The 23,435-nt window shown below is 54.2% G+C and overlaps 1 protein-coding gene across 2 annotated transcripts; it reads left to right on the forward strand.

Annotated features, from left to right (window-relative positions):
* The first annotated feature begins 221 nt into the window (after window positions 1–221).
* Window positions 222–21,756, forward strand: EHD1 (EH-domain containing 1). Of its 2 annotated transcripts, XM_006860956.1 has the most exons (6): window positions 222–240; window positions 1,374–1,800; window positions 5,147–5,244; window positions 16,934–17,346; window positions 20,302–20,466; window positions 20,895–21,754. In XM_006860956.1, exons 1-6 carry the CDS (start codon window positions 222–224, stop codon window positions 21,417–21,419), a joined length of 1,647 nt encoding a protein of 548 aa, XP_006861018.1. In that variant the 3' UTR covers window positions 21,420–21,754. The 2 variants fall into 2 exon arrangements, with proteins under 2 accessions (XP_006861018.1, XP_006861019.1); XM_006860957.1 differs by lacking the exon at window positions 222–240 and having other exon boundaries at window positions 1,193–1,800; window positions 20,895–21,756.
* The last annotated feature ends 1,679 nt before the right edge of the window (window positions 21,757–23,435 follow it).

A 23,435-nucleotide genomic window follows, 5' to 3' on the forward strand; every position in this document is an offset into this window, starting at 1 on the left:
TCTCCTAGAAGCCAGAGAGATGTCCTGGAGGCTTTCAAGACCCTGAGTTCATTTTAGATCTCCTGGAAACCCTCTTCCCCAACCCCCATGATTTGATGTCTGAATACTGGTTGTACTGGTTACATAACAATCACAGTCCCCAAAGCTCTGACATCACCCCCTGAAGATTCTCACCAGGGGGACTATGTGTGGCCAGGAATGATGGCAGGGAAACAAGCCTAATGGAACAGCCAGGAACTGGTAAGGGGGCAGGGCACAGCCAGAGTTAGGTGGGAGTCAAAGATGGTAGTGGTGGTGACCCTGAGAGGAAAGAGGAAGCATTTGGGCTTTTTAATTCCCCTACCTTCCCACAAGATTTCATTGTTGCCCCACATTTCCCCTCTTGTCCACATGGGGAATTTCCGATTTCACTTCCTCAAAAAGCAAGTGGTCAGAGGGCCTCCACTTCCTTTTTCCCCTCCCAAAGTGGCAACCTCTCCAAGGAGCCTCCTCCCTGCCTCCACCCCACCATTCTCTCTGTTCAGGTCTCCATCTCCAACCCTTCTGGCCTGAAGGGAGGCAAGGCCTCTGGCTGTTAATCTGTTTCCCTCATTTTTCTTTCCCTAATTGCCACCCTGCTTTGGGCTCTCCACTCCCAGTATTACCCCTTTTTGGTTTCTCTGCCTCTTAAAGATTAGGGGATGAGCGGGAGTAGTGTGTGTCACGGAAACAGGGGCAAGATGAGGAAGCGAGAAAGGGCAGTGCAGGAAAGGAGGAGTCGTGGCCCCCGGGTCTTCTAACACTTTTGAGGATTCTTCTCGTTGAAGAGGAGTAAACTGGGATGGGTGTGGGGTCAGAGAAATTGAGTGTTTCTTGAAACCATGAAAGCACAGCGAAGCAGAACGCCTCGCGCCCGACTCCCACTTCCCGCCTTACTAACCGCAGCGCTTCCGCGAGCCGCCCAACTAGGGGCGGAGCGAAACAGGTGCGGTTGCCACGGTACCAGACAAGGTATCCAACGTCGGAGAGCGGAGTAAGCCCGGCTCGCGAGATTTGGCACCGGCCAATGAGAGGCGGAGGAGGGGAGGACGTGGCGCTATCTTGTGGGCGGGGACAGGGAGGGCTCCTCCCCTCCTCTTCTGAGGCCCCCCTCGGCGCCGCGCGGCGGGGACGCGCGCCCCGGAACGTGGGAGGGGTGGGGGCCTAGCCTTATAAAGGGCGCACGGCGGGGCGCGCGCTCCACTCTGCAGAAAGTACCTCCGCCGGCCTTGCCGTGCGCCTGCGCAGTGTGGGCCGCTCCCGCCCCCGGCCCCGCCGTCGCTCCTTCGCCGGCCGGCCCGGCCTTACCTCGGCCTCGGCCCTCACCCCTCTCTCAGCCGCCGGTCTGCCCGCAGCAGCCAGCACCGCGTCCAGAAGCATGTTTAGCTGGGTCAGCAAGGATGCCCGCCGCAAGAAGGAGCCGGAGCTCTTCCAGACGGTGGCCGAGGGGTTGCGGCAGCTGTACGCGCAGAAGCTGCTGCCCCTGGAGGAGTACTACCGCTTCCACGACTTCCACTCGCCCGCCCTGGAGGATGCCGACTTCGACAACAAGCCCATGGTGCTCCTGGTGGGCCAGTACAGCACAGGCAAGACCACCTTCATCCGGCACCTGATCGAGCAGGACTTCCCGGGGATGCGCATCGGGCCGGAGCCCACCACCGACTCCTTCATCGCGGTCATGCACGGCCCCACCGAGGGCGTGGTGCCCGGCAACGCGCTGGTCGTCGACCCGCGGCGACCCTTCCGCAAACTCAACGCCTTCGGCAACGCCTTCCTCAACAGGTACTCCCTCTTGTTCCCGAGTGGGGAGCTGAGGTCCGGACCCCGACCTGACCTGCCCGTGGCCACCGCCCCCACCGTCCTTTGTCTCCGAGGCTCGGGCGAGACCCTCAGCAACCACTACCTGGGAATGGGGTCCCCGTGGCGTCCCAAATGAATCCCACCCCGGGGCTCTGGCCAAGGGCGTCGCCGGATTCCCCCAGCTTCTACCGCCTCCAGAATTGTCTAGGTCATCAGTTTAACGCCCATACCCTCCCGCAGACCCCAACCCTACTTCCCAGGGGCCGCGTTGGGAAGATGACAGATTCCGGTCCGCCCATTCTTGGTCTCCACCTCCTGCCCCAGTCTTGTCCTTCCCTGGGGCGGGATGCTCTCGATTCATTCAAGCCTCTCCCCGCCTCCCTCTTGGCTTCTTTCAGGGGGTCTGTCTGTTACGCTTCAAGGGAAAACCCTTTGTGACTGTTAGCCATTTCCTAAGCTAGTGTGGTTTGCATTTCTCCTCTGCCTCCTCTGGGGCCATGGAGCCTCAACTGTGACCTAAGAACTTGGGCAGCCTGGCTGCTGACACTTCACCCAGGATTGAGTCCCAGGTCCGAAGCCCCTCTGTAGACTCTCTAGGAGGCTCGCTAGCTTCAGTTTCTCCAGAGTGAGTGAAGCTGGCTGTGGACGCTGAGATGGGCACTGAGAATGCAAGGCCGCGGGCTCCCCGTTCACCTTTCTCTAAAGGAACTCAAAAGATGCTGATCAGTGGTCCCAGGCCACTGACCCCCACCCCCCACCTACCGACTCCATAGCAAGGGACATCACAGCTCCTGCCCTCTTTCAGGGAGCCAGGAACTTTGATAGCATAGTGGTTACGGGCTGGACTGCTCACCTCAAGGTCAGCAGTTTGAAACTACCAGCTGTCCTGAGGGAGAAAGATGAGGCTCTCCATAAAGATTTACAGCATCAGAAACCCTGTACAAGGTTGCTATGAGTCAGACCCAACTCCCCACTCCACTGCATGTAACCATTCAGGGGGTGACTCCACGTGCCTTTCAAAGTCGGACTCTAGGGAGGAGCCTAGAAAAGAATCCTTGAATCCTGCTGGCCAGGTTTCCGCCCTGTACAATCACATTCCTTTCCAGATAGTGGCCAACCCCATAGGGTGGGCCAGTCTGTCTCTGAGCCGAGCCAGGGCTGACCTTTCTCAGTAGACTGGTGATTTCTCCTGGCCTCTCTGCCCCTTCTTTGTGTGTCCTGTTTCATGGTGACCGGGATATGTGTGCAGGAGACCAGAGTTGAGCAAAGCCTTTAGCTGAGGCTCCAGGGAGGTAGGGTTTAGGACCATGGTCCCCGCTAGAAGGCAGTTGGCTCACACAGCTAGCTGGTGGGAGCAATACTAACTGGTGGAAAGTTTGACTGTTTTATTACTAGCAAGTTTGTGGAGCACTTTTTGCTGCTATGGTCATTCCAGGGTTCCTACTTTTACCCAGAACTTCGGGACTAGACCGAAGGTTTGCTCCACTTGCCTCTGCTCTCTTCAGGGCTTCACTTTGGAATGTTTCAGAGCAGACTTTTATTGAAGGGAGAGCCACAAAGAGCACCTGACCTCTTTCTGAATCTGATGACCAAAGTAACCTTGGACCAAAGTAATCTAGGCAGCAGCCCTCCTTCCCTGACTGGTTGAGGAATCTGAGGCTTAGAGGCCCCAGATGACTTCTCGAGGTCACTGCTGCCCCAGCCACCTGCTTCTACACAAAAAGGAACAGACAGGAACACTTGGTCCTCAGCTACCACACAGACCCAGGACCCAGGTGCCACACTTTTATTTTCCTTCCTGCCACCACCACACCTCCAGAGGGTTCCTGACTGCTAGTGGCCCAGCCCTGTCAGGGTGAGGTTTTGCTCCTGCTTGTCCTTTGTCAGGATGTGTGGTGCACGGTGCCTTGGGGAAGAGAGGGCATGACAAAGGGGGCTTGTCTCTGGCTGATACAGCCTCTCCCAGACGCTTAAAGAGGCCCATTGAATCCTGAACTTGACTTTAAACCCAAGCGGCAGCTTGAAGACGAAAAGCAGCTGGGGCTGACCTTGGCAGGGTGCAATCCTAAGAGTGTCTTGTGAAAACCCCTCGTTGCATAAGTGGTACCGCCCACTCTTGAGAGATGAGATCTGGGCACCCTGGCTGGAGAGAAGATGTGACGGGACCCCTCTGCCTGGCTCATTCTTGACCATTTCTTGCCAACCCTCACTGACCTTTACCAAGGCCCTTGGTGCTGACTCGTTCCGACAGGAATTTGCTCACCAGGCTCCTGACAAACCTTTTTGACGGGTGTGTCTTCTCTGAGCCAGTCCACTGGCACGTGTTTTTATTATACTATCTTTCCTGGTGCGCGGTTATTTATGGCCTGCAATGGTCCCACTGTTGTGCTAATGAGGGTTAGGTCCAAGGTTTGCTAGTCCCATGCGTAGGTCAGCTGGTTCTGCTTTCTTGGCTTTTGCGAATGGCACCTCTCACCCTGGCCAGCTGCTCCCAGCCTGTGGGCCACTGGTCACTTGGGGGATGGGCCAGAAGGCTGCACCAATCAGTTGAGATTCCCCACCCTCTCTGTTGGACAGGCCGTGTTAAGCCTGCATCCTGCCGACAATGGTTCAGTATTTTCTTTGCTAACAGTACCTTTTTCAGAGGATTGTACAAGGAACCTCTTTTGTGTCTAGTAAAGAATCCCAGCTATTAGTCGGGACAGCCCCTCCCTGTTCTAAGTTTAGTGTGGAACGCAAGCACACACAACTAGCCCTGGCCCCTGAGTCTCAGGCCCCTGGGCTTTGTTTTTGCTGAGCCTAGTTTGATTTTCAGAGAACGGTGCATCTGTGCTCCCCCACCCCACTAGCAGCCAGTCTGAGCTCTCTTGGCTGTTACTGTTAGCACCCATTGCCTGAACCCCAAAACAGACGGAAGGGACCATTTCTGTCTGGTGTGTGAACATTTTGCCAAGCATTGAGCAATCCAAGGTTCCCGTGTGTCACCCTCGTGTTTCCCTTCAGAGCTGAATGGTGACCGTCACTAGTGGAATGTTCACTAACAAGTCAGCAACTTGCAAGTTGAACTCTGAAACTCTGGGGGAAACGGTCCTGGAGGGCAGTGCTGAGGTGGGTCCGTTTCAGCCTGTTGGTTGGGTTCCCAGTTGAGAAAGACCGTACGTATGCTGGCTACCCTGGAAATAAGATGGTGGCAGCGATCTTGAAGTCGTGTGCTTCCAAAAAGGAAGCCAAGGTGGCAGGTGATGAAGGTGTGCAGAAAGCCCTGTCATCACATCTCATGTCTCGAGGCCTTGGTCTGAGCCCTCGCCCCCATTCTTGTCGCCTGCAGGTTCATGTGTGCCCAATTGCCCAACCCCGTCCTGGACAGTATAAGCATCATCGACACGCCTGGAATCCTCTCCGGCGAGAAGCAGCGCATCAGTAGAGGTAACCGCCAGGCCATCTGGTCGAGACAGATCACTTCTGTTTGGTGTCTGGAACAGAGAGGGACCTGATGCTGCATTTGAAGTTTCTTCTCACTCCGGGATCTTGTTTTCAAGTGTCCAAGTGAAAAGCCCACAGACAGGAGCCAGGCATGGCTCTTTTCCTTGGTTCCCTGTGGGATGCTCAGAAGAGCAGTCAAGGGGAGACCACAGCTAATTTTGGGTGGCCCTCGTGCCCTCCAGCCCTCCGGACATGCTGGAAAGGGGACCCGATTAGTTGATGGGGGCCTTGCCTCCACGGTATACCCCATGGTTGTGCCCAGGTTCTGTGAGTGTGAATGTGGGCCCATGGCTCCAAGGCTGTGTACATTCCTAGGAAGCCCATCAGGCTCCTGTGAGCCAAAGGGAGCCAAAGCTGTTAGACATTGAGGGGGTGGTGGGGATCCGCTGAAAGTGTGACCAGCGGCAGCCTTTGCATGCTGTGCCTGGTGTAGGGACCTTCATGGTATGTGGTGCATGGAATCAAAACTGTTCTGAACATCTGCTTGGGGATGAGTCTGCACTGGGCTGTGTTTCTGCTGCGGCCCCTTTGGTGGTGGAAGGAGGGGGCAGCATGATGTCAGGTGGGTGGCACCTGACTGTTTAGAAGTGGAGCCTGCTCTGCAGCTGCAAACTCTGGGGTTCAGGGCAAGTGCCAGGCTTGTTTCTGATTAACTTGCAAATCTCTAAACCTGTGTCCCTCTGGGCCAGTCAGCAGTGGGGAGCTTTGCTGTGGAAGCCACAGCCTGAGATTTGGAGGTGGGGGTGTCCTTGTCTCTCTGGTGACTTTGTGGGGGGCCCCTGTTCAGGGTGCTTTGTTTTCCAGGCTGTACACATACCAAACCTGCTCTGTGTGTCTAAATTGGGTTTAAAAGTCACTAGTTCAGAGCCTAGCTTCTGTCCACCTTGGGGATAAATGTCACTCCTGGGAGCTGAAGGGCGATGATTTGGGCCCCCTTGTGAAAAAGCCAGGGTTGTTTTTGCTCTTTTTTTACGACACTCTAATATCATACCCGATCAGCCCTGGTAAAGTAGTGGAGGAAGTTCAGCAGTTTAAATCTACCAGTCGCTCTGCAGGAGAACGATGCGGCTTTCTGCTCCTTTAAAGATTTACAGCCTTGGAGACCCTCCCTGTACAGGTTTGCTATGAGTCGGAACTGACTCAGTGAAAAACAAAAAACAATCAAGTATCATGAAGTCCTGGTGTGGCGCTGTAGGGTAAAGTACTAGACCACAAGGTCAGGTTGAACCACCAGGTTGACGGTTCAAACCCACCAGGCACTCCTTGGGAAACCCTGTACAGGGTCACTATGAGTCAGAACCAACTCTATAGCATTTAACAATTGGCTTTTAAGATAAGCAACGGCTGTCATTTGGTCAAACAAGGCTAGAAAATTGGGCTGAGTTACTCTTAAAAGGTCAGAGAAGGAGCCATAAAAGAGTGTTTCTTCCCAGCCTCCCTCCAGGGCCGAGGCTCTGCTGAGTTATCTCGGCACACCTGGAGGAGGTGGTGGACGTGGGTTCCCCTGCCCCGGCCATCAGGTAGGGGCCAAGTCACCTCACAGCTTTGTACAATGCTCCTGTCCCAATTGGCCAGCAGTGCTAAACAGATTACCCAATAAGCAAGGTAAGCACAACCTTGCTAACTTTGAAAAGAGGCTTTGCTCCTTCACGAAGAAGGTTCTGTGGGGTTGAGAGGGAGACATAATGCCAGCTACACCTAGAAGCAGAACTTGGATGTGGTGAAATTGTTTACTGTAGATTAGTAAGCAAACACAAACACGCCTGTGCTCATATTGCTTTGCTTACTGGATAATCTGACATTGTGAGAACACATCTTTGGATAAGAAACAACAGCCCCTAGAAAGAGGCAAATCTTCCCAGAATGCCATTGCCCCAGCCCTCAGAGCAGGCAGTAAAGGTCTGTCAGATCAAAGGTCTAGAGTTCTGTGACCTATGTTGTCTCAGAAGAAGGAACTCCGAAACAGCTGGTTTCCGTGCACAGCGCTGGTGGAGCCCCCACGAGGGCTGTCTTTGCAAGTCAAAGCCAGAGCTTAGCAGACTGAGAGGTTTGGAACACAGGGCTTGATGTACCTGGTTCTGCCCTTCTGGGCACCTTCCCTCCCCAGCTTTGGGGCTGGGCAGAGCAGCCTGACTGCTCAGGCCCCTGAGGTGAAAGGCATCCCCCCACCCATCATTTGTGAAAGAGAAAGCCGAGTAAGGCGGGCATCTCACTGACGGGCAGAGGAGTTTCCTGCCAGGGAATAAGGAGAGCAAAGTACTTGTTCTGGTGGCACTGTAGGATAAGCGCTGGACTGTTAATGATGAGGTTGGCAGTTCAAACTCACCAGCCGCTCCACAGGAGAAAGTTGAGGTTTTCTGCCCCTGTAACGATTGATAGCCTCGGAAACGCAGTGAGTCGAATTTGACTCGATGGTAAAAACTCAATAAATATATTTTACTAATTTTCACTGACAGTTGCCAGGCTCTGGTTGCCTGTGGGATGCCTTGGTGTCAGAGTTCACTGGGCAGTAGCTGACCTCACTCCATACCTCTTAGATGTGCTGGGTGTGGAATCCCCAGGGTGGCGACTGCAAGGTGGGCTGGAGAGACCCCGCCCATTGGTCATGGGAAGGCCCCCCGGTGGACCTGGCCACTACCCTACACAGAGGAAGTCAGGCTCCCCGCCTCTTGACGATGTGGAAAGCAGATGTTTCCCTCTCAGCCACAGGGCCAACTGAGGGCGCAGGCCCGGGGTGAGGGCGATCGGCTTGCTGCACTCGGCAGCCTGCTGGGGGTATGTGGCTACCAGAGCTGCTAACGCCCACTTCCAGCCCCGCTCCCATGTGATGGGCCCCTCCTGATTTGTTTTCCATTTGCCCCAGGGTCCTGAACATGTGCAGGAAATTCGGTCTGGAAAGATAAAAAGGGCTGGTCCTACTTTTGTCATGATTTGGAGACCCGAGGGGACCTTTCTCCTCCGTTCTGAAGGAGTGCTGTGAATCACAGTGGATTCAATGGCAAGAAGTTGGGGGTTTTTGGTTTTGGGTGGCGGCTCAGCAGGGTCAGGGTATTCCCTGAGCTTTCCTTGAGGCCTGGGGCCGATCCGTCGGGCCAGGGGCCTGGGGACGTGCCTGTTGTACACATCTCTGAGCACCTTGAAAAGGACTGTTCTCCTGTGTCAGCAGAGAAAGACGACCTCGGGGACAGCATTCCTTCTTCAGGGCTGCCCTATGACCGATAAAGGACATTCCAAAGAGTATCTCGATCTGGGTGGGGCAGGTGGCCTTCGCCCCCAGAACTGCAGCTCAGCTGTACTGTCCAGGCAGTGCCTGTGTGGAGGGGTTTTCTGTGGCAGGTCCCCAGGGGGGAGGAGGCGGGGTTAGCCCCTTTATGCTGCACCATTGTGTTTCAGTAGCTGTGAGTTGAGCCTTGACTCCCGCACCTCAGTTTCCCCGTGGTCAGTGTGCCAGCAGGCCTGTGGGGTTTCCATTTGGATTAGAATGGAGCCCTGGTTGGCTTTGCACCGCGTGTACCAGCTCCATGTAATCACCACAGCTATCAGGAAACTACTGCTTTTCAGTGAAGAAACGGCCTTAGGAAAGTCAGTCATTGGCCCAGGATGGCCCACAGACTGCCCAGTGTCTGCTCCAGGGTTTGAACTCCGGTCGGAGTTGTGTGCACCGTTGGCCTGGCCAAGAGCCCGGGCCATGGTCAGGGGATTAGGCTCTGTCTAGACCATGGCTGGTGGAGTCATTGGGGGGCTTTCATTCCCAGAGTAGATCTCGGGGCAAGCCTCATCTTCCTTCCCATCCTCCCTGCCTTCAACCAGGGCTCTCCCACCTGCCCCCCTGCTGCTGCTCCCTGATACTCAGGTTCCTCCCGCAGTGGAGCTGTAGTATGAGCAGTCCTCACTTCCTGTCCACCCTCGTGCCTAACCTCCTCCGGAGATGCCACACCCCGAAAAGCCCCTCATTAGGGGATTTCTGCTGACCCCGAAAGCCAAGAGAAAAGCTGAGTGCAATGTCTCTCTAAGGTCACAGCACCCACCACGGAGATCACAGCAAATGTTCCGCTTCCAGCCCCCCACTGGGAGCCACACCCTAAATGGGACCGGTGGCAGCCCTGAGCTGCTCGATGCTGTTGGCTAGAATTTGTGTGTGTTAGGCTCTCACCTCGGTGCCTGGCACACAGGTCAGTGGTGATACAGAGCAGAGCCTCTCCATAGGGTTCCTTGAATGTCATCTTTATGACCAGACCTTTTCTTCCTCCGCCCACTGGGTAGGTTTGAACTGCAACCTTCAGTTAGCAGCAGATCCCAAATCCCCCCTGTTAACTAGCTAATACTGTTATTGCCAAGTACACTCAAGTTGGTTCCAACTCATAGTGACCCTGTATAGAGTTTCTGAGGAGCAGCTGGTGGGTTTGAACTGCTGACTTGTGGTTAGCAGTTCAGTGCTGATCCTACAGCACCATTCCAGGACTCCAGCTAATTACTAAAGGCACTGAAACGGCCAGGATTTCCCAGAGTCCCTGGACCAGAGAAACCTTTCTCTGAGTAAGAGCCGCTCCCATCCTGAGGAGGATGCTGAGGGCACGCTGACTCAGCTGGGGTTTCCCTTCCAATTCCAGAATTTTCTCGCTGGGGCTACCCAGCTTTAGCATTCCCACCCTCCTCAGAATCTCCCTCTACAGTCCCCCCTCTGCTGTTCTCTGTCCTTTCTGGTCCAGCCGGGCAGCACTTGGCTGGGAGTCCTTTAGGCGCTGTGTGGGGTAGACTGCGGTGAGCTGCAGGCAAGGATGTGGAGTGGTACCAAGTGGTGCCTGGTGCCCGGCACCTGTTCCACCGGCTGCGAGCACGTTGGCGGGCTGGGGTGACAGCTGGGGTGGCAGCTGGCGAGATGCTGGTAGATGCTGGCGTTCTATTTGGGGTGCGAGGCCCTGAGCTCCCGATACAGAGTGTGTGAATAAATAACCACAAACATTTATGAAGCGCTTCCTTAGGGTGGGGGGCACTGCCTCACCCCTCACCCAGCCCTAGCCAATGGAGAAACTGAGGATCCAACAGCCAGGGCGGAGAAAAGGTGGTCCAGGCTTCCAGTGTAGACCTGACTCCGGGTCTCTCCTTTCCCTCCCCTCTTGCTGCGTATTCATAGGTCAGATTTATTGGCGGTGCCGTGGTTAAAGCTCTCAATAAAAAACCGAAAGATTGGTGGTTTGAACCCACCAGACATTGAGGGGGAAAGGTACCACAGTCTGCTTGCATAGAGCTTTACAACCTTAGGAAACGCTCGGGGGCTGCTGAGTCTGCCCTAGAGGCTCCCTGTGAAGCGCAATCAACTCATCAGCAGTGGGTTTGGTTTTTGGTTTTACGATTTCCGGTGGAGCCGCTGGTGGTGCTGTAAACTGTTAACGTGCTTGGCTGCTAACCAATTAGAGGTTCAGTCCACCCAGAGGTGCCTCAGAAGAAGGACCTGGTATTGTACGTCCCTAAAATCAGCACAGTTCTAGTCTGACACATATGGAGTTGCCATGAGTCGGAATGGATTCAACAGCAACTGGTGTGTGGTACATTTGTTGTTATTGCTTAATGCCATCAAGTTGGTTCCAACTCACAGCGACCCTGAATAGGATGTTTGAGGTGCAGCTGGTGGGTTTGAACCACCAACCTTGTAGTTAGCAGTCCAGTGCTGATCCTACGCACCACCCCAGGATTCCTTTAGTACATTACATACAGTAAAACGCATCTCTATTTGGTGTTTAGCTGTTTGAGTTTTGGCAAGTGTCCAGTCATTTAGCTACCACCGCCGTCAGGACGTAGGAGTCCTGGTGTGGCGCTGTGGGTTAATGTGCCAGACTGCAAAGCCGTTTGAATTTCAAGGTCGACAGTTCAAGCTCACCAGCTACTCCTCGGAAACCCTATACAGGGTCGCTATGGGTTGGAACCGACTTGATGGCACTTCACAACAACAACAACAATTGTCAGGACGTGGGGTAATGCCGTCTCCATTGTGGTCAGTCCTGGTCATATATGTCCCTAAATTTGTGACTGTTGTAGGATATTTTACACATTGATTCATGCCGTACAACTTTGTCGGTTTGTCTTGGCATCTAGCACTGTTGAGGTTCATTCATGGATTAGGTCAGGAGCTTGTTCCTGTCTGTTGCTGAGTGTTATCTCACTGTATGGATGTCCCTGGGTGGTTTTTCCATTTACCTGTTGAAGATCATTTAGGGTGTTTCCTCCACGGCACACTTAGCACCACCACCACCACCACCAGTTTGGGACCATTATAAAATAAAGCAACAGAAGACATTCAGTCCGTGGCTTTCAGACAGGGCTGCATTTTTATTTCTCCCTCGGAACTAAGAGTGTGAGGCCCTTCTCTACTGCGCTGATCTGGAAGAGTCTCTTAAACTCAGGAACCAAACCCCACGAGATGGACGCTTCTTTGTCGCTTGGTCTCAGTTGCCCCTCTCCTTACCTTTCTCTGGGCCTTCTGTGCCCTGGAAACACGTGTGATGGAGAGAGATGGCAAGAAATACAAAAGCCCACATAATTTGAATGGCAGGAAGCAAAAGTGGATTGGAGACAAGTCATGTATTGTTCAGTGTTCTAGAAACTTTCGGAATGTGTGAGGCAGCTTTTCCTCAAGCCACTGGAAGTACCTGTGTTTTGGAGGGTGCAACGGGGTAGGGCCAGGACCGGCCCAAACAACTCGGGTTTGACCCTGGCTGGGAGGCCAGCCAACACCTGGAGAGAGTTAGGCGCGGCTGAGAGCCGAGGGGCCTGGAGGAGGAGGCCTGTGGGAACTGAGCCAGGACCAGAGGTAGGCTTTAGCCTCCATCCAAAAAGCAGTGCAAATACTGCCCTGGGGCAGAACACGGCTAACTTGGCCTGGCCACCTGGTGTAACTGTTTCTCCCTGTTCCTCCAGCCCAGCATAGTCCCAAGCTTGTCCTGACTGCTTGCCCTGGCTTTTACATGGTTAGAATGCTTCATTCACCCCAGGGGCCAACCATTTCTTCCCTTGGTGAGATGCAGGTGTCAGTTCTTTCTGGCCCCCCAGGCCTGAACTGGCCCTGGACTCCTGCCACAGTTTCCATCTCACCCAGCCCACCCCAGCTTCCGTCCACTTGTGGAATTGCTGGGGTGCAGTGGGTTCTCTGTGGGTTCCTGAGTCAACTCCCTGGGGTGCAGTGGGTTCTCTGTGGATTCCTGAGTCAACTCCCTAGTATGTGCCAGAGCCTGAAGGCTTTCTGGGGCCTGGCGAGAGCAGTGCTGTGGGGTAGATAGAAGGCTCTTGTGGGGCAGAGACTGTGGCAGTTGGGAAGGGACATTGGCAGGCCCCTTTCTGTCCTTGTCATCGGTCACTGAGCTCCAGGCCAAGCATCAGTTGCTGTTGCCCACTCTGGGGTCTGGCCCTCAGTGACTGTTGAAACATGGCCTCTCTCAGGGGGCCAGAACTGGGGTTACACACCGCCCGAGATAACACAGCACAGGCCTGAGAATTGTGACCCTTTGCGTGACCTGTGAGTGTACCTTACCGTCATTCTGTTTCCTTCACACCCAAAGTATGTTTTCCAGGGAAAAAAAGAAAAGAACAAAACAAAAACAGGAAATTTCATTCACCTGCAAAAAAAAAACGGACTTGGCCCTGCTGACACCAAGAAACAGGCAGGGAGTTGGGTGCTTCTTGGGCCCTGGGCATTTGGTGCTATATAAATCAGGGTTACTAGGGCCTGCCCCACCTCCTTACTCTGTTCCCATTGCCCCCGTAGGGCTCCTTGGGTGGAGTTTGGGAAGCTGACCTAATCTCCCCAAGCAATGTCCCAGTTCCCAGGCCAAAGCTAACATCTGCTGGGCCCAACGCCTCAGAACAGCCCTGCTCCCAACCACTTAGCTTTGGCCTCGCTGTGATCCCAGCTGTGTGGATTCATCGTTGTCTCAGCTTGTGGCAGTCCGACTGCCAAGGTGGGCCTCCTTTATGAGAATTGAAGAGGGATTATTCCTTGAGACACGATTTCTCAGAGCCAGCCATAAAAGGCCGAAGCTGGGCCCTCAGCGAGCCACAGAGACTCGGCCTCCTGCCCAGAGGGCCTCCTGGGGCTCATCCTGGGCACAGACTCACGTACTCTCCCCTCCTCACCCTGGTTCTCTCAGTCTCCCCCCGACCCTTCTCCCTCCATTTTTATACTCCTGATTTCACTCTCTGGGATTCCCTCACACAGCGGGAGCCCACAGTACCATATCCAGGTGCCCTCAGTGGCCTTGGACTTCGGAGTCGCCAGCCTGTCATGGTTGCTGGCAGCAGCCCCAACCCCCAGGAGTAGCTTGGCCTGTGCCCCGGGGCTTCCTGGGCATGGAGACCTCCACACAGCCCTGCCCAGTTGATCTGGCTTCTCTGCCTGGTCCGAAGTCCAGATTCCAGTCCCCCAGCTATCTGTACCTCACCTCACCCTGCTGAGACTGCCTGGGTCAAGGGGCTTTTTTGACCCACGTGTCCTATTGCAAGAACAAGAAGGAACCCTTGGGGCGGTGTGGAGTTAAGCATTTCGCTGTTAACCAGAAAGTTGGTGGTTCAAAGCCATCCAGAGGTGCCTTAGAAGAACGAACTGACCATTTACTTCTAAGAGGTCATCGTCTAGAATACCCCATGGGGCCCAGTTCTGTTCTGACACGTGGGGTGACCATGAGTCAGCGTTGGATTGAGGGCAGCTGGCTTGGTTTTACAAGCTGCTGCTCTAGAGAAGTTGCCCGTGGCTAGTCAACTTAAGCCTCTGATTTGGAATTTTCTGGAAATTTTGGTGTCTTACCACAAGGGTAAGCACTGTGTGTGGTTTTTCAGAGCCAGGCTGTTGGTGTGTAGTTCTCAGTTACTGACCAGTGATGAGCTGGTGGCCCTGGCTCCCTCCTGTCTAGCCTAGGCCTGTAACTGCCTACACCATCCCAAGATGGTGCCAGGAGCCCAGTACCACCGCTTCTCATCCTGCAGGAATTTCCAGAAAGTAGCAATCTGACCATCAGAGTACCCGAAGAGTATCCCCCATATCTGTGTACCCACCACGGCAGCGCATTCATCTTGGGGTGCCTGGCACACATTGGTGCTAAACACATACTTAAGACACAGGAAGCCACATGACCACACTTGGAGGAGGCTTGAGGAGTCTTCAAAAGGTTGCTGGAAAACGGAATGGAATGATAATGGGATTTTTCCCACCAAGTTTTGGAGGTCCGCGTGTATTTTACAGGTGAAAAAGTATAGCTCAGAAGTTTATTCCGGAACTTCCGGTCACATATAAGTGCCTCGGGCCAAGCGTTGAGCTTAGCGCCTGCGTGTGTGGAGAGGTTTGGACTCAGGATTGTAGACAGCGCTGCTTCAGTGCAACTGAGCCTGTGGAATGTGTCTGCTGTCATGTTTGTCTAATCAAACATTACTCACTAAAGACAGCTCGTATTAGCTGTTTATCTTATAGACCTGTGTGTGAGGCTTTGATCCAACCGGAGTGGACTCCAAGGGGAACTTGGCTCTCGGGAGTCTGGGCCGTTGACACATTCAGCCAGAGAGATTGGCATGATGAGGACAGCAGCGTGTCATTGGGACGAGGTCCCCAGCCTATCTGTATCCCTCGGTACCTGGGAATTTATGGGACCCGAGGGCTTGTTCAGTCCCTGCTTCTGCTTTTCCGTGACACTGACCTTTTCCATATTCTTCCACTCCCCGTACCTACTATTTCATCCCCTGCAGTCTCGAGTCCACCTGGTCAGGGCCTGTGAATGTGCTCCCCATGGGAAGAGGAGATTGGTGTTTGGTGCTCCAGGATTGACGTCCTTGACTTATTGTCCAGAGCTTGAAGAGGCGCAGCTGTAAAATCGGTTCTAGATTAAACAGTTTCTGCTGCTGTTCGGCGCTGTCCAGTCAGTTCTGACTCAGAGCGACCCTCTGCACAACAGAACGAGACGCTGCTCAGCCCTGCACCAGCCTCACAAGGGCTGTGTTTGAGCCTGTCGACGCTGTCTCTGTGTCGAGTCCATCTCGTTGGCGGTTCCTCTTTTTTTCGCTGACCCTCTACCAAGCATGATATCATTTTCCAGGGACTGGTCCCTCCTCACAATATGTCCAAAGTACAAGAGAACTTTTACCACCCTGACTTCTAAGGATCATTCTGGCTGTACTTCTTCCGAGACAGATTTCTTTGCTCTTCTAGCAGTCCATGGTACTTTTCAGTATTCTTTGCCAATACCTTAATTCAAATGCATCAGTCCTTCTCTGGTCTTACTTATTCATTGTCCAGCTTTTGCATACCTACAAGGCAATTGATAATGCCATGGCTTAGATCTGGAACCCCTTAGTCCTCAAACTGATCTCTTTGTTCTTGAACATTCTAAAGAGGTCTCATGCACTTGACTTCTTGACTGCTGTTTGAAAGGATGTCGATGGTGGCTCCAAGCACAATGAAGTCTTTAACAATTTCCGTCTTTCTCCATTGATCTTGATGTTATTTATCCGTCTGGTTGTGAAGAGTTTTGTTTTCTTTACATTGACGTGCAGCTCAATACTGAAGGCTGTAGTCTTTGATCTTCACCAGTAAGTTTGCTTCCAGCAAGCAAGGTTGTGTCATCTGCATATCACAAGTAGTTAGTGAGTCTTCTTCTAATTTGGATGCCACTCTCTTCTTCGTATAGTCCAGTTTCTCAGATTGTTTGCTCAGCATACAGTTTGATAAGTATGATGAGAGCGTACAATCCTGATGCTGTCCTCATTCTGAATCAGTGTCCCTTTCTGCCATGGTTTCAGCTCTGACTCTGGTGGTTGCTCCAGTTTTCAGTCCTCATGAAGGGAGACAAGGATACAGTCCTCACACAAGACCTTTTTCCTGTTGGTTTCTGCTGCAAGGGAGGCTGGGAAATCTAGTCTTAAGCTGGGGCCATGAATTTGGCTAAAACCAGACAGTTCTACTATTAAAGGAAGGCTTCTAATTATCAGTCTCTGCCCTTAAAGGTACAGTTCACTAAAGGACTTGAATTGGTTGGTGGGAAATAGCATTAAATCGCGTTTAGAGAACTGCTTGTGACCTCGGGAAGGAAGTGGTTTGTAGCACTCCATAGGCTTGTTGTACGACAGGGACCCGCAAACTTTTTGTCAGGGTCAAATGATGAGCATTTTCTGTCTCTGTCATAACAACTCGCCTGCCGTTATAGAGCAAAAGCAGCCAGAGACAGTATAAATGAGCGTGGCTGTGTTCCAATAAAACTTTATTTTTCCTAGAAACAGGCCCATTTGGCTGCCAGGCTATAGTTTGCTAACTTATAAGAGGAATTCATGCAAATGGGATTCATGCATAGCAGAGAGTGGCCTGTAGCCCTGGACAACTAGCAGGACACTATCCCTACTGTTGACTGTTACTACCGGGCACGGGCTCACAGCTGGTAGCTCTGGTGCTAGATCTTGTTGCTGGAGTCTCCTCTTCACTTGGACCCACCGTAGAGCGTGACTGTTGAGACTTTCTCTGCCGTAGGTGTTTGTTAAGCTCCCAGCAATCCTGCGTCTGGGTGCTGTGCTGTCCAGACTGGTACCTTCTAGAAATTCAAAACCGGGTCGAATCAGAAGCCTGCCCAAGTGCCCCCAAGTTCACCTCTGTCTCCCCCTGCAGGGTACGACTTTGCAGCAGTCCTGGAGTGGTTTGCCGAGCGTGTGGACCGCATCATCCTGCTCTTTGACGCCCACAAGCTAGACATCTCTGACGAGTTCTCGGAAGTCATCAAGGCCCTGAAGAACCACGAGGACAAGATCCGCGTGGTGCTCAACAAGGCCGATCAGATCGAGACCCAGCAACTGATGCGGGTCTATGGGGCCCTCATGTGGTCCCTGGGGAAAATCATCAACACCCCCGAGGTGGTGCGGGTGTACATCGGCTCCTTCTGGTCCCACCCGCTGCTCATTCCCGACAACCGCAAGCTCTTTGAGGCCGAGGAACAGGACCTCTTCAAGGACATCCAGTCTCTGCCCCGAAACGCTGCCCTCCGTAAACTCAACGACCTGATCAAGCGAGCACGGCTGGCCAAGGTAGGTGTCGCTTGGGCCGGGTCTGACATAGGTGTCCAAGCCCCGCCCCAGCTGACCACAGGGCCAGACATGTGTTAACTAAGAGTTCTGGTGGTATAGTGGGTAAAGCATCAGGCTGCTAACCAAAAGGTGGGCAGCCAGCCGACGATCCATAGGGGAAAGATGCAGTCAGCTTCCATAAAGACTGACAGCCTCAGAAACCCTACATCTACCTTGTCTTACAGGGTCCCTAACACTCCGAAACCCTATGGGGCAGTTCTGCCTTGTCTTAATATGGTCGCTAAGAGTCGGAATTAATTCAGCAGCAGTGGATTTGGTTTTTGATGCTTAACTTAAGCTTCTCTATCTGGACGCCCGCCCTCTCCACCCAGCCTTCTATGGCTTTTAAAGAGGCTCTGACTGCGCTGACCTCGGACAGGTGGGGGCTGGGCTGGGCCCTGAGCTCTCCCTTGCTTGGCCTGCACAGGCTGGCTGGGCTCTGAGTATACCACCCTGGGGCTGGACACTAGGGACACACACGGTCCCCACCCTCCTGGCACTCGTCAGCCTTAATGGGGAAAACAGGACAGTTAACCACACAATAAAGCTGCATGTTTTTGTATCATCAAGGGTGGACGCAGGGGCCTGGACTGGAGCGGTCTCCTTTGGGGGGGCAGATGATTAAACTTGGGCCAGGAGGAAGGATCAGAGGAGCTGATGCACAGCGGCCTTTGGGCACCCTGGGAAGCCGTACCCACGCTCTGTGGAAACAAGCCCAGCGCCCAGTGCCAGAATCCAGACTGTCCAGAAGTTTGGCATCTTTTTCAGCACCTGGCCAGTGACTCGAGGGAGACCCCAGGCTGGCTGGAGCTCAGACCTCTCATGGAGTCTGAGGCCCCAGGGACAAAGTGTGGTCCTTTCACAAGCTGACTGAATGAAGAGCCCCGTGACACAGTCTCCCAGGATGGGTCATGGAGAGAGATGGCCCCGACTATGGTTAGGGGTAAACCCTGTGGGAGTATTTGACCTGGAGCATGTGACCCACTGGGGATTTCCATTAGGTACCAAGGTGTCCTGCCAGACACTTTCAGTCCCGGGATGATTGTTACTCTTGTCCATGCCTAGTCAGGGTTCCGAGTGGACTTGACGCAGACTTGACTTGAGGACTGTCCTGTTAGTGAGGGCTGCCATAGGCGTTCAGGCTCATGCCATTCTCTGCAGAAATCACCAGAGTCAGAGGCATTTCCAGCCTGGAGCCTGTGTAGCCAGTGTGGCGGGCCGGGGGAGAAGGGGCTGTGGTTCCATGAAGGCTGCCCAGTGGCTCCCGGGATAATTGAGGCCCAAGGAAGGCCCATGGACTGGACCCAATGCTCATCCTAGCACCCCTCTACTGTCTTGGAGCCTGGTGGGCCGCATCTTCGTGCTCCCTGGTCTGTAATGAGAGCTGACCCTTTGCTACCCTGCTGGCTCTGCCCAGCTGTGGTCCATGGACTAGCAGCGGTGGAGCTGGTGAAGAACTAGGTTCTGAACTAGAATCTGCATGTCTAACCTGCGCCCCTGGGAATCTGAGAAGACCTGCATGTAATAGGCCATCCCGAGCTCGGACGGGGTGGCACTGGGGACAAGAGGTAGATCCCTTGCCCAGGCGGCTCCGAACCCCTTTGCCTCTGAGTACAGGGCCCTTGGCTAGCTCTTTCAGCTTATCTTCCAGGACAGACGGGAGCCTTGGGCCGCTGCTCTGCCCTGCCCCCTCGGTCAGTTGAATCACAGGCCCGGGAAACCCCGGGGTCCCCAGCCTGGCTCTGTACTTCTTGTCTCCAGACTTCCTCTTTCTGTAGTGACTAACCCTGTCAGTGCAGACACTTCCCAGCAGTCTAAGCGGGGTGGTGACTGCCCTGCCCACTGTGATACACCTGCCACCACAACCGTGGGAAATCCAAGATTGGCGCATGCTGACGGGCCCAGGGGCCAGCCGTGGCAATGCTGAGGGAGCTTGGGGTGGAATGACAGCAGAATGGAGCTGAGGCCCCTACGTCCTGGTGGCTCAGCTCTGGCAGGCGTAGAGGCACTTGGGGGAGTTGAGAGGTGCCAGTGGACTTGAGTGTGCCACCCGTAAGTGGCAAATGTCTAGCAAGGTACTGGAGCCTACGTAAGATTGGAAATCGTTGGGAACATCGTGTTGATAAAGCAGAGCGTTAACTGCCCAGCTGGAGTCTGTGAGCTCGGCAGAAGTGCTCTGCACTCAGTTGAGCGTGGGGGACAGGTGGGGCTCTGCTGGGCTGGGTAGGAAGCGTGCCCACCCTCCTGCCTAGGAGGGAAACCCAGAGAGGGCTGCTGGCGGACCAGGCCCCTTCCCCACTCATGAGCCATGCATCTTGTGCAACTCGCTTGTCTTACTCTTCGGGTTAGTACGAAGGAAGTAAGAATTCTACCGTGCCTCAAGGTCTTGGTGACGGTTCACTGGTGAGTATGTGAAGTGGTTAGAGCCCTAATGGTGCAGTGCTTAAGCATTTGACTGCTAACAGAGGTCGGTGACTCATACCTACCAGCTGCTCCACTTCTGTGAAGACTCCAGCCTTAGAAACCCCCTGGGATAGCTCTTCTCTGTCTTCTAGAGTTGCTGTGAGCCAGAATCAACTTGCCAGTTACTAGCTTAGTTTGGGGGTTTCTGTGAAGTACCTGGTGGTACTCAACACACTGCACTTGTTGCATTGACGTTTCCTGTACTGTTTGTAAATGCGCCGTCAGTTGTTCAGAGAAGGGTTCTGTCTTCTGCTTCAAGTGCGTTCTCTCCCATCGGTGGCACTCCACAGTCACACCTCGTGGTCTCCGCCCCTTTGGCCCATGAGGCCCTCTGAGCTGGAAACCCGCCTTAAAGCCACATCTTTGTTCCTCTGCAGAGCGGCACCCTTGTCTAGCCTTGCCCGTGAGGCCTTTGCCCCGGGCAACCTGACCTCCCCTCCCCTCTCCTCCCAGGTCCATGCCTATATCATCAGCTCCCTCAAGAAGGAGATGCCTAATGTCTTCGGGAAGGAGAGCAAGAAGAAGGAGCTAGTGAACAACCTGGGCGAGATCTACCAGAAGATTGAGCGGGAGCATCAGATCTCCCCTGGCGACTTCCCCAGCCTCCGCAAGATGCAGGTACGGCTGCGCTGAGCCATCAGGGAGGAAGTAGGGGCCTGGTCCCTGGGGTGGGGCCTCCTAAAGTGGAAGCAGCTGGGTGAATCACCTTGTCAGACCCCACCCAAGACAAGAGGAGGATCTAACGTGACTCACCCTGAGTGGTTGGGAGAGGAGAGTGGGTGTGCCAGGCACTACATGGCATCTGCAGTTAGTGCTCACCACAGCCCTGCCTGGAGGCCTGCTCTCACCACCGTTGAACAGCTTAGGAAGCCGAAGGCAGCTGCTGGGGATCAGGGCCCTGACTTGAAGGCAGCTTTTTCTGCTTTGTGGCCGTTATTTGGACCAGTCTACTCTACAGCCAGAGGGTGCAGTGGCCAGGCCCAGAACAGGGAGGTCTTGAGGGAGCCTCCCACCAACCCTTTTCCTTCCTTCCCTGCCCCCGACAGGAACTTCTCCAGACCCAGGACTTTAGCAAGTTCCAGGCCCTGAAACCTAAGCTGTTGGACACGGTGGACGACATGCTGGCCAACGACATTGCCCGGCTGATGGTGATGGTGCGCCAGGAGGAGTCCCAGATGCCCTCCCAGGCTGTGAAGGGCGGCGCCTTCGAAGGCACCATGAACGGGCCCTTTGGGCATGGCTATGGCGAGGGGGCTGGCGAGGGCATTGACGACATTGAGTGGGTGGTGGGTAAGGACAAGCCCACCTATGATGAGATCTTCTACACCCTGTCGCCCGTCAACGGCAAGATCACAGGGGCCAATGCCAAGAAGGAGATGGTCAAGTCCAAGCTGCCCAACACGGTACTGGGAAAGATCTGGAAGCTGGCTGATGTGGACAAGGACGGGCTGCTGGACGACGAGGAGTTCGCCCTGGCCAACCACCTCATCAAGGTCAAGCTAGAAGGTCACGAGCTGCCCGCTGACCTGCCCCCACACCTGATCCCGCCCTCTAAGCGGAGGCACGAGTGACCGCCCACCACCCAGCCATCTCGGCACCTGGCTGCCCAAGGCCCGGGAGGGCGGAGGGGCGGATCACCAGTTCTCGAGGTCCATAAAGACTGAGCCATACTTCCTCAGCTCTTGTAAAGGAAAACCACCATCTTTCTTTTAAGGCTGTTCCTGGGCCAATGGGGGAGGCAGGGTGACACATGTGAATGATGGAATTTTGTGCACAAGAACTATGGATATTTTTAATATATAACGTTAGAGGCAGTATTCGTTCTTGCCTCCTCCTCTGTCTGGCAGCCCCACATGCACCTTTCTTCTCTCCCTCCCTTCCCTCTGGCTCCAGCCTGGCTGCGCAGCGTGGGCAGCGTGACTGGCTGTGAGGGCCCGTGAACACAGGAAGCACCAGGCCTCCTCCGCTTCTTTCTGAGCTGAACATGACCTGCTCAGACTAGTGGCTTCTGTCCCCGTCCCAGCTCTGCCCCTGCCCTGGGCCTGGACTAATAAGTACTTGTGCCTTTGACTCTGACCTAGGCCTCTCACAGGCCCTGCCCACCCTCTCACACCCCCTTAGCCTCAGCACACCAGGAGCCCTGTCCTCCCTTGGGTCACAGAAGCGAGGCCCAGCTCCCTTTCTTGGGGAACTAAGGGGTATGTGTGAGGAAACGTCTTCCAGAAAAATCTATAAGCTTGATTTTGTTGTCTTGGATGACATCTTCCCTACTTGATGGGACTTTTCCAGGAACATCTGACCACTGGTCAGAAGCTCTTCCTTCCCCACACTCTACCTGGAGCCCATCAATGTGGGGACCCTGCGGAGCACCCCCTGCCTGGGGTTCCAGAGCTGCTGTTCCCTGACTGAGTAGGGGGCTTTTTGCAACTTCCTCCCCCTCTTGTTTGCTGAAGTGTATTCCTCCACACCCCCACTTCACGCTTTCACTTTACTGGAACTTTTTGGTGCCCCTGACCCCGACCATTTGTGGTTTTGAAGTGGGTCTACCTGGCTATGTGTTGGGATTTGGTGTTTGCATTGTGGTAGCAGCGGACAGGGCCCTGGGCCTGGTGTCCGGAACCAGAGCCAGTCTTTCCTCCCTTTACTGCCCCCTCTAGTGTAGGGCAGCATGTGACTTGCTAAGCGGTAAGAAACCCAAGGCAGTATGGTGGTCCTGTGCTCCAGCACAGCCCTGGGGGGACCTTACCAGATAATGGTTGAACAGAGTGACCTCCCTACCTGTTACCCACCAGTGGGTTTCAGGGAATCAGCCCCTCGCCCCATGCTGGTTTCCAGACCTCTGCTGAGTCAGGTTCCTAGGGATGGCCACAGCCCATCATAACAGCATGAGTGGGGAGGACAGGCATCGGCACAGGTCCACTGCTAGGTACTTGTTCACACACCTGTGCCAGGAGGTACCTGAGGACTTTACTTGCATTAAACAATTTGTGCTGAGCTGGCTTCTGGTGCTTAGTCCTTTCCTGTGCCCTCTCACAGGACCTGCTGGGGTGCTGGTCACACTTTGTAGGTGAGGGATGTCTGTGCCCAGTCAGACTCAAAGGGGGGCAGCTGCTACCTCATCTTAGTAGGACGAGGCTTGTAAGGGGTCCCAGGAACTGATGACTTCCATCTGGTGTTCTAGATGGGAACTGAGCAAGAAGTTTATCTGGAGGTAGAGGTAGAGAGTTGGGAGAACCTTTGGTAATTGAGGGGTAGGCAGATCTCCTCATCTCTAACTGGAGCCCCACCTTAGCTGGGCTATGGGCACTGAGTGGGGTCAGGTAAACAAGGGGTTGCTTAACCCCAGAGCCAGTCAGCTCCCTGCTCACCCCCCAGGGGCTGAATGAAGACCACGAAGCTGGTACTCAGGCACACAGAGATGATCAGCCAGTTAGCAGGGTGGAACCAGTCAGGCTAGCTGGTGTCTTAGATAAGAGGCTATGTGGACCAGCAGAGAGAGGAAAGGTGACAAATCGGGGGTGGACTCCCCATGGTAGGGTTCAGTAAGGTAGAGACTGCCCCGCAGACATCTGGATGTAGGTACTTGC

The sequence above is a fragment of the Chrysochloris asiatica genome, unplaced genomic scaffold (genome assembly GCF_000296735.1).
Source record: "Chrysochloris asiatica unplaced genomic scaffold, ChrAsi1.0 scaffold00040, whole genome shotgun sequence".
Lineage (NCBI taxonomy): Eukaryota > Metazoa > Chordata > Mammalia > Afrosoricida > Chrysochloridae > Chrysochloris > Chrysochloris asiatica.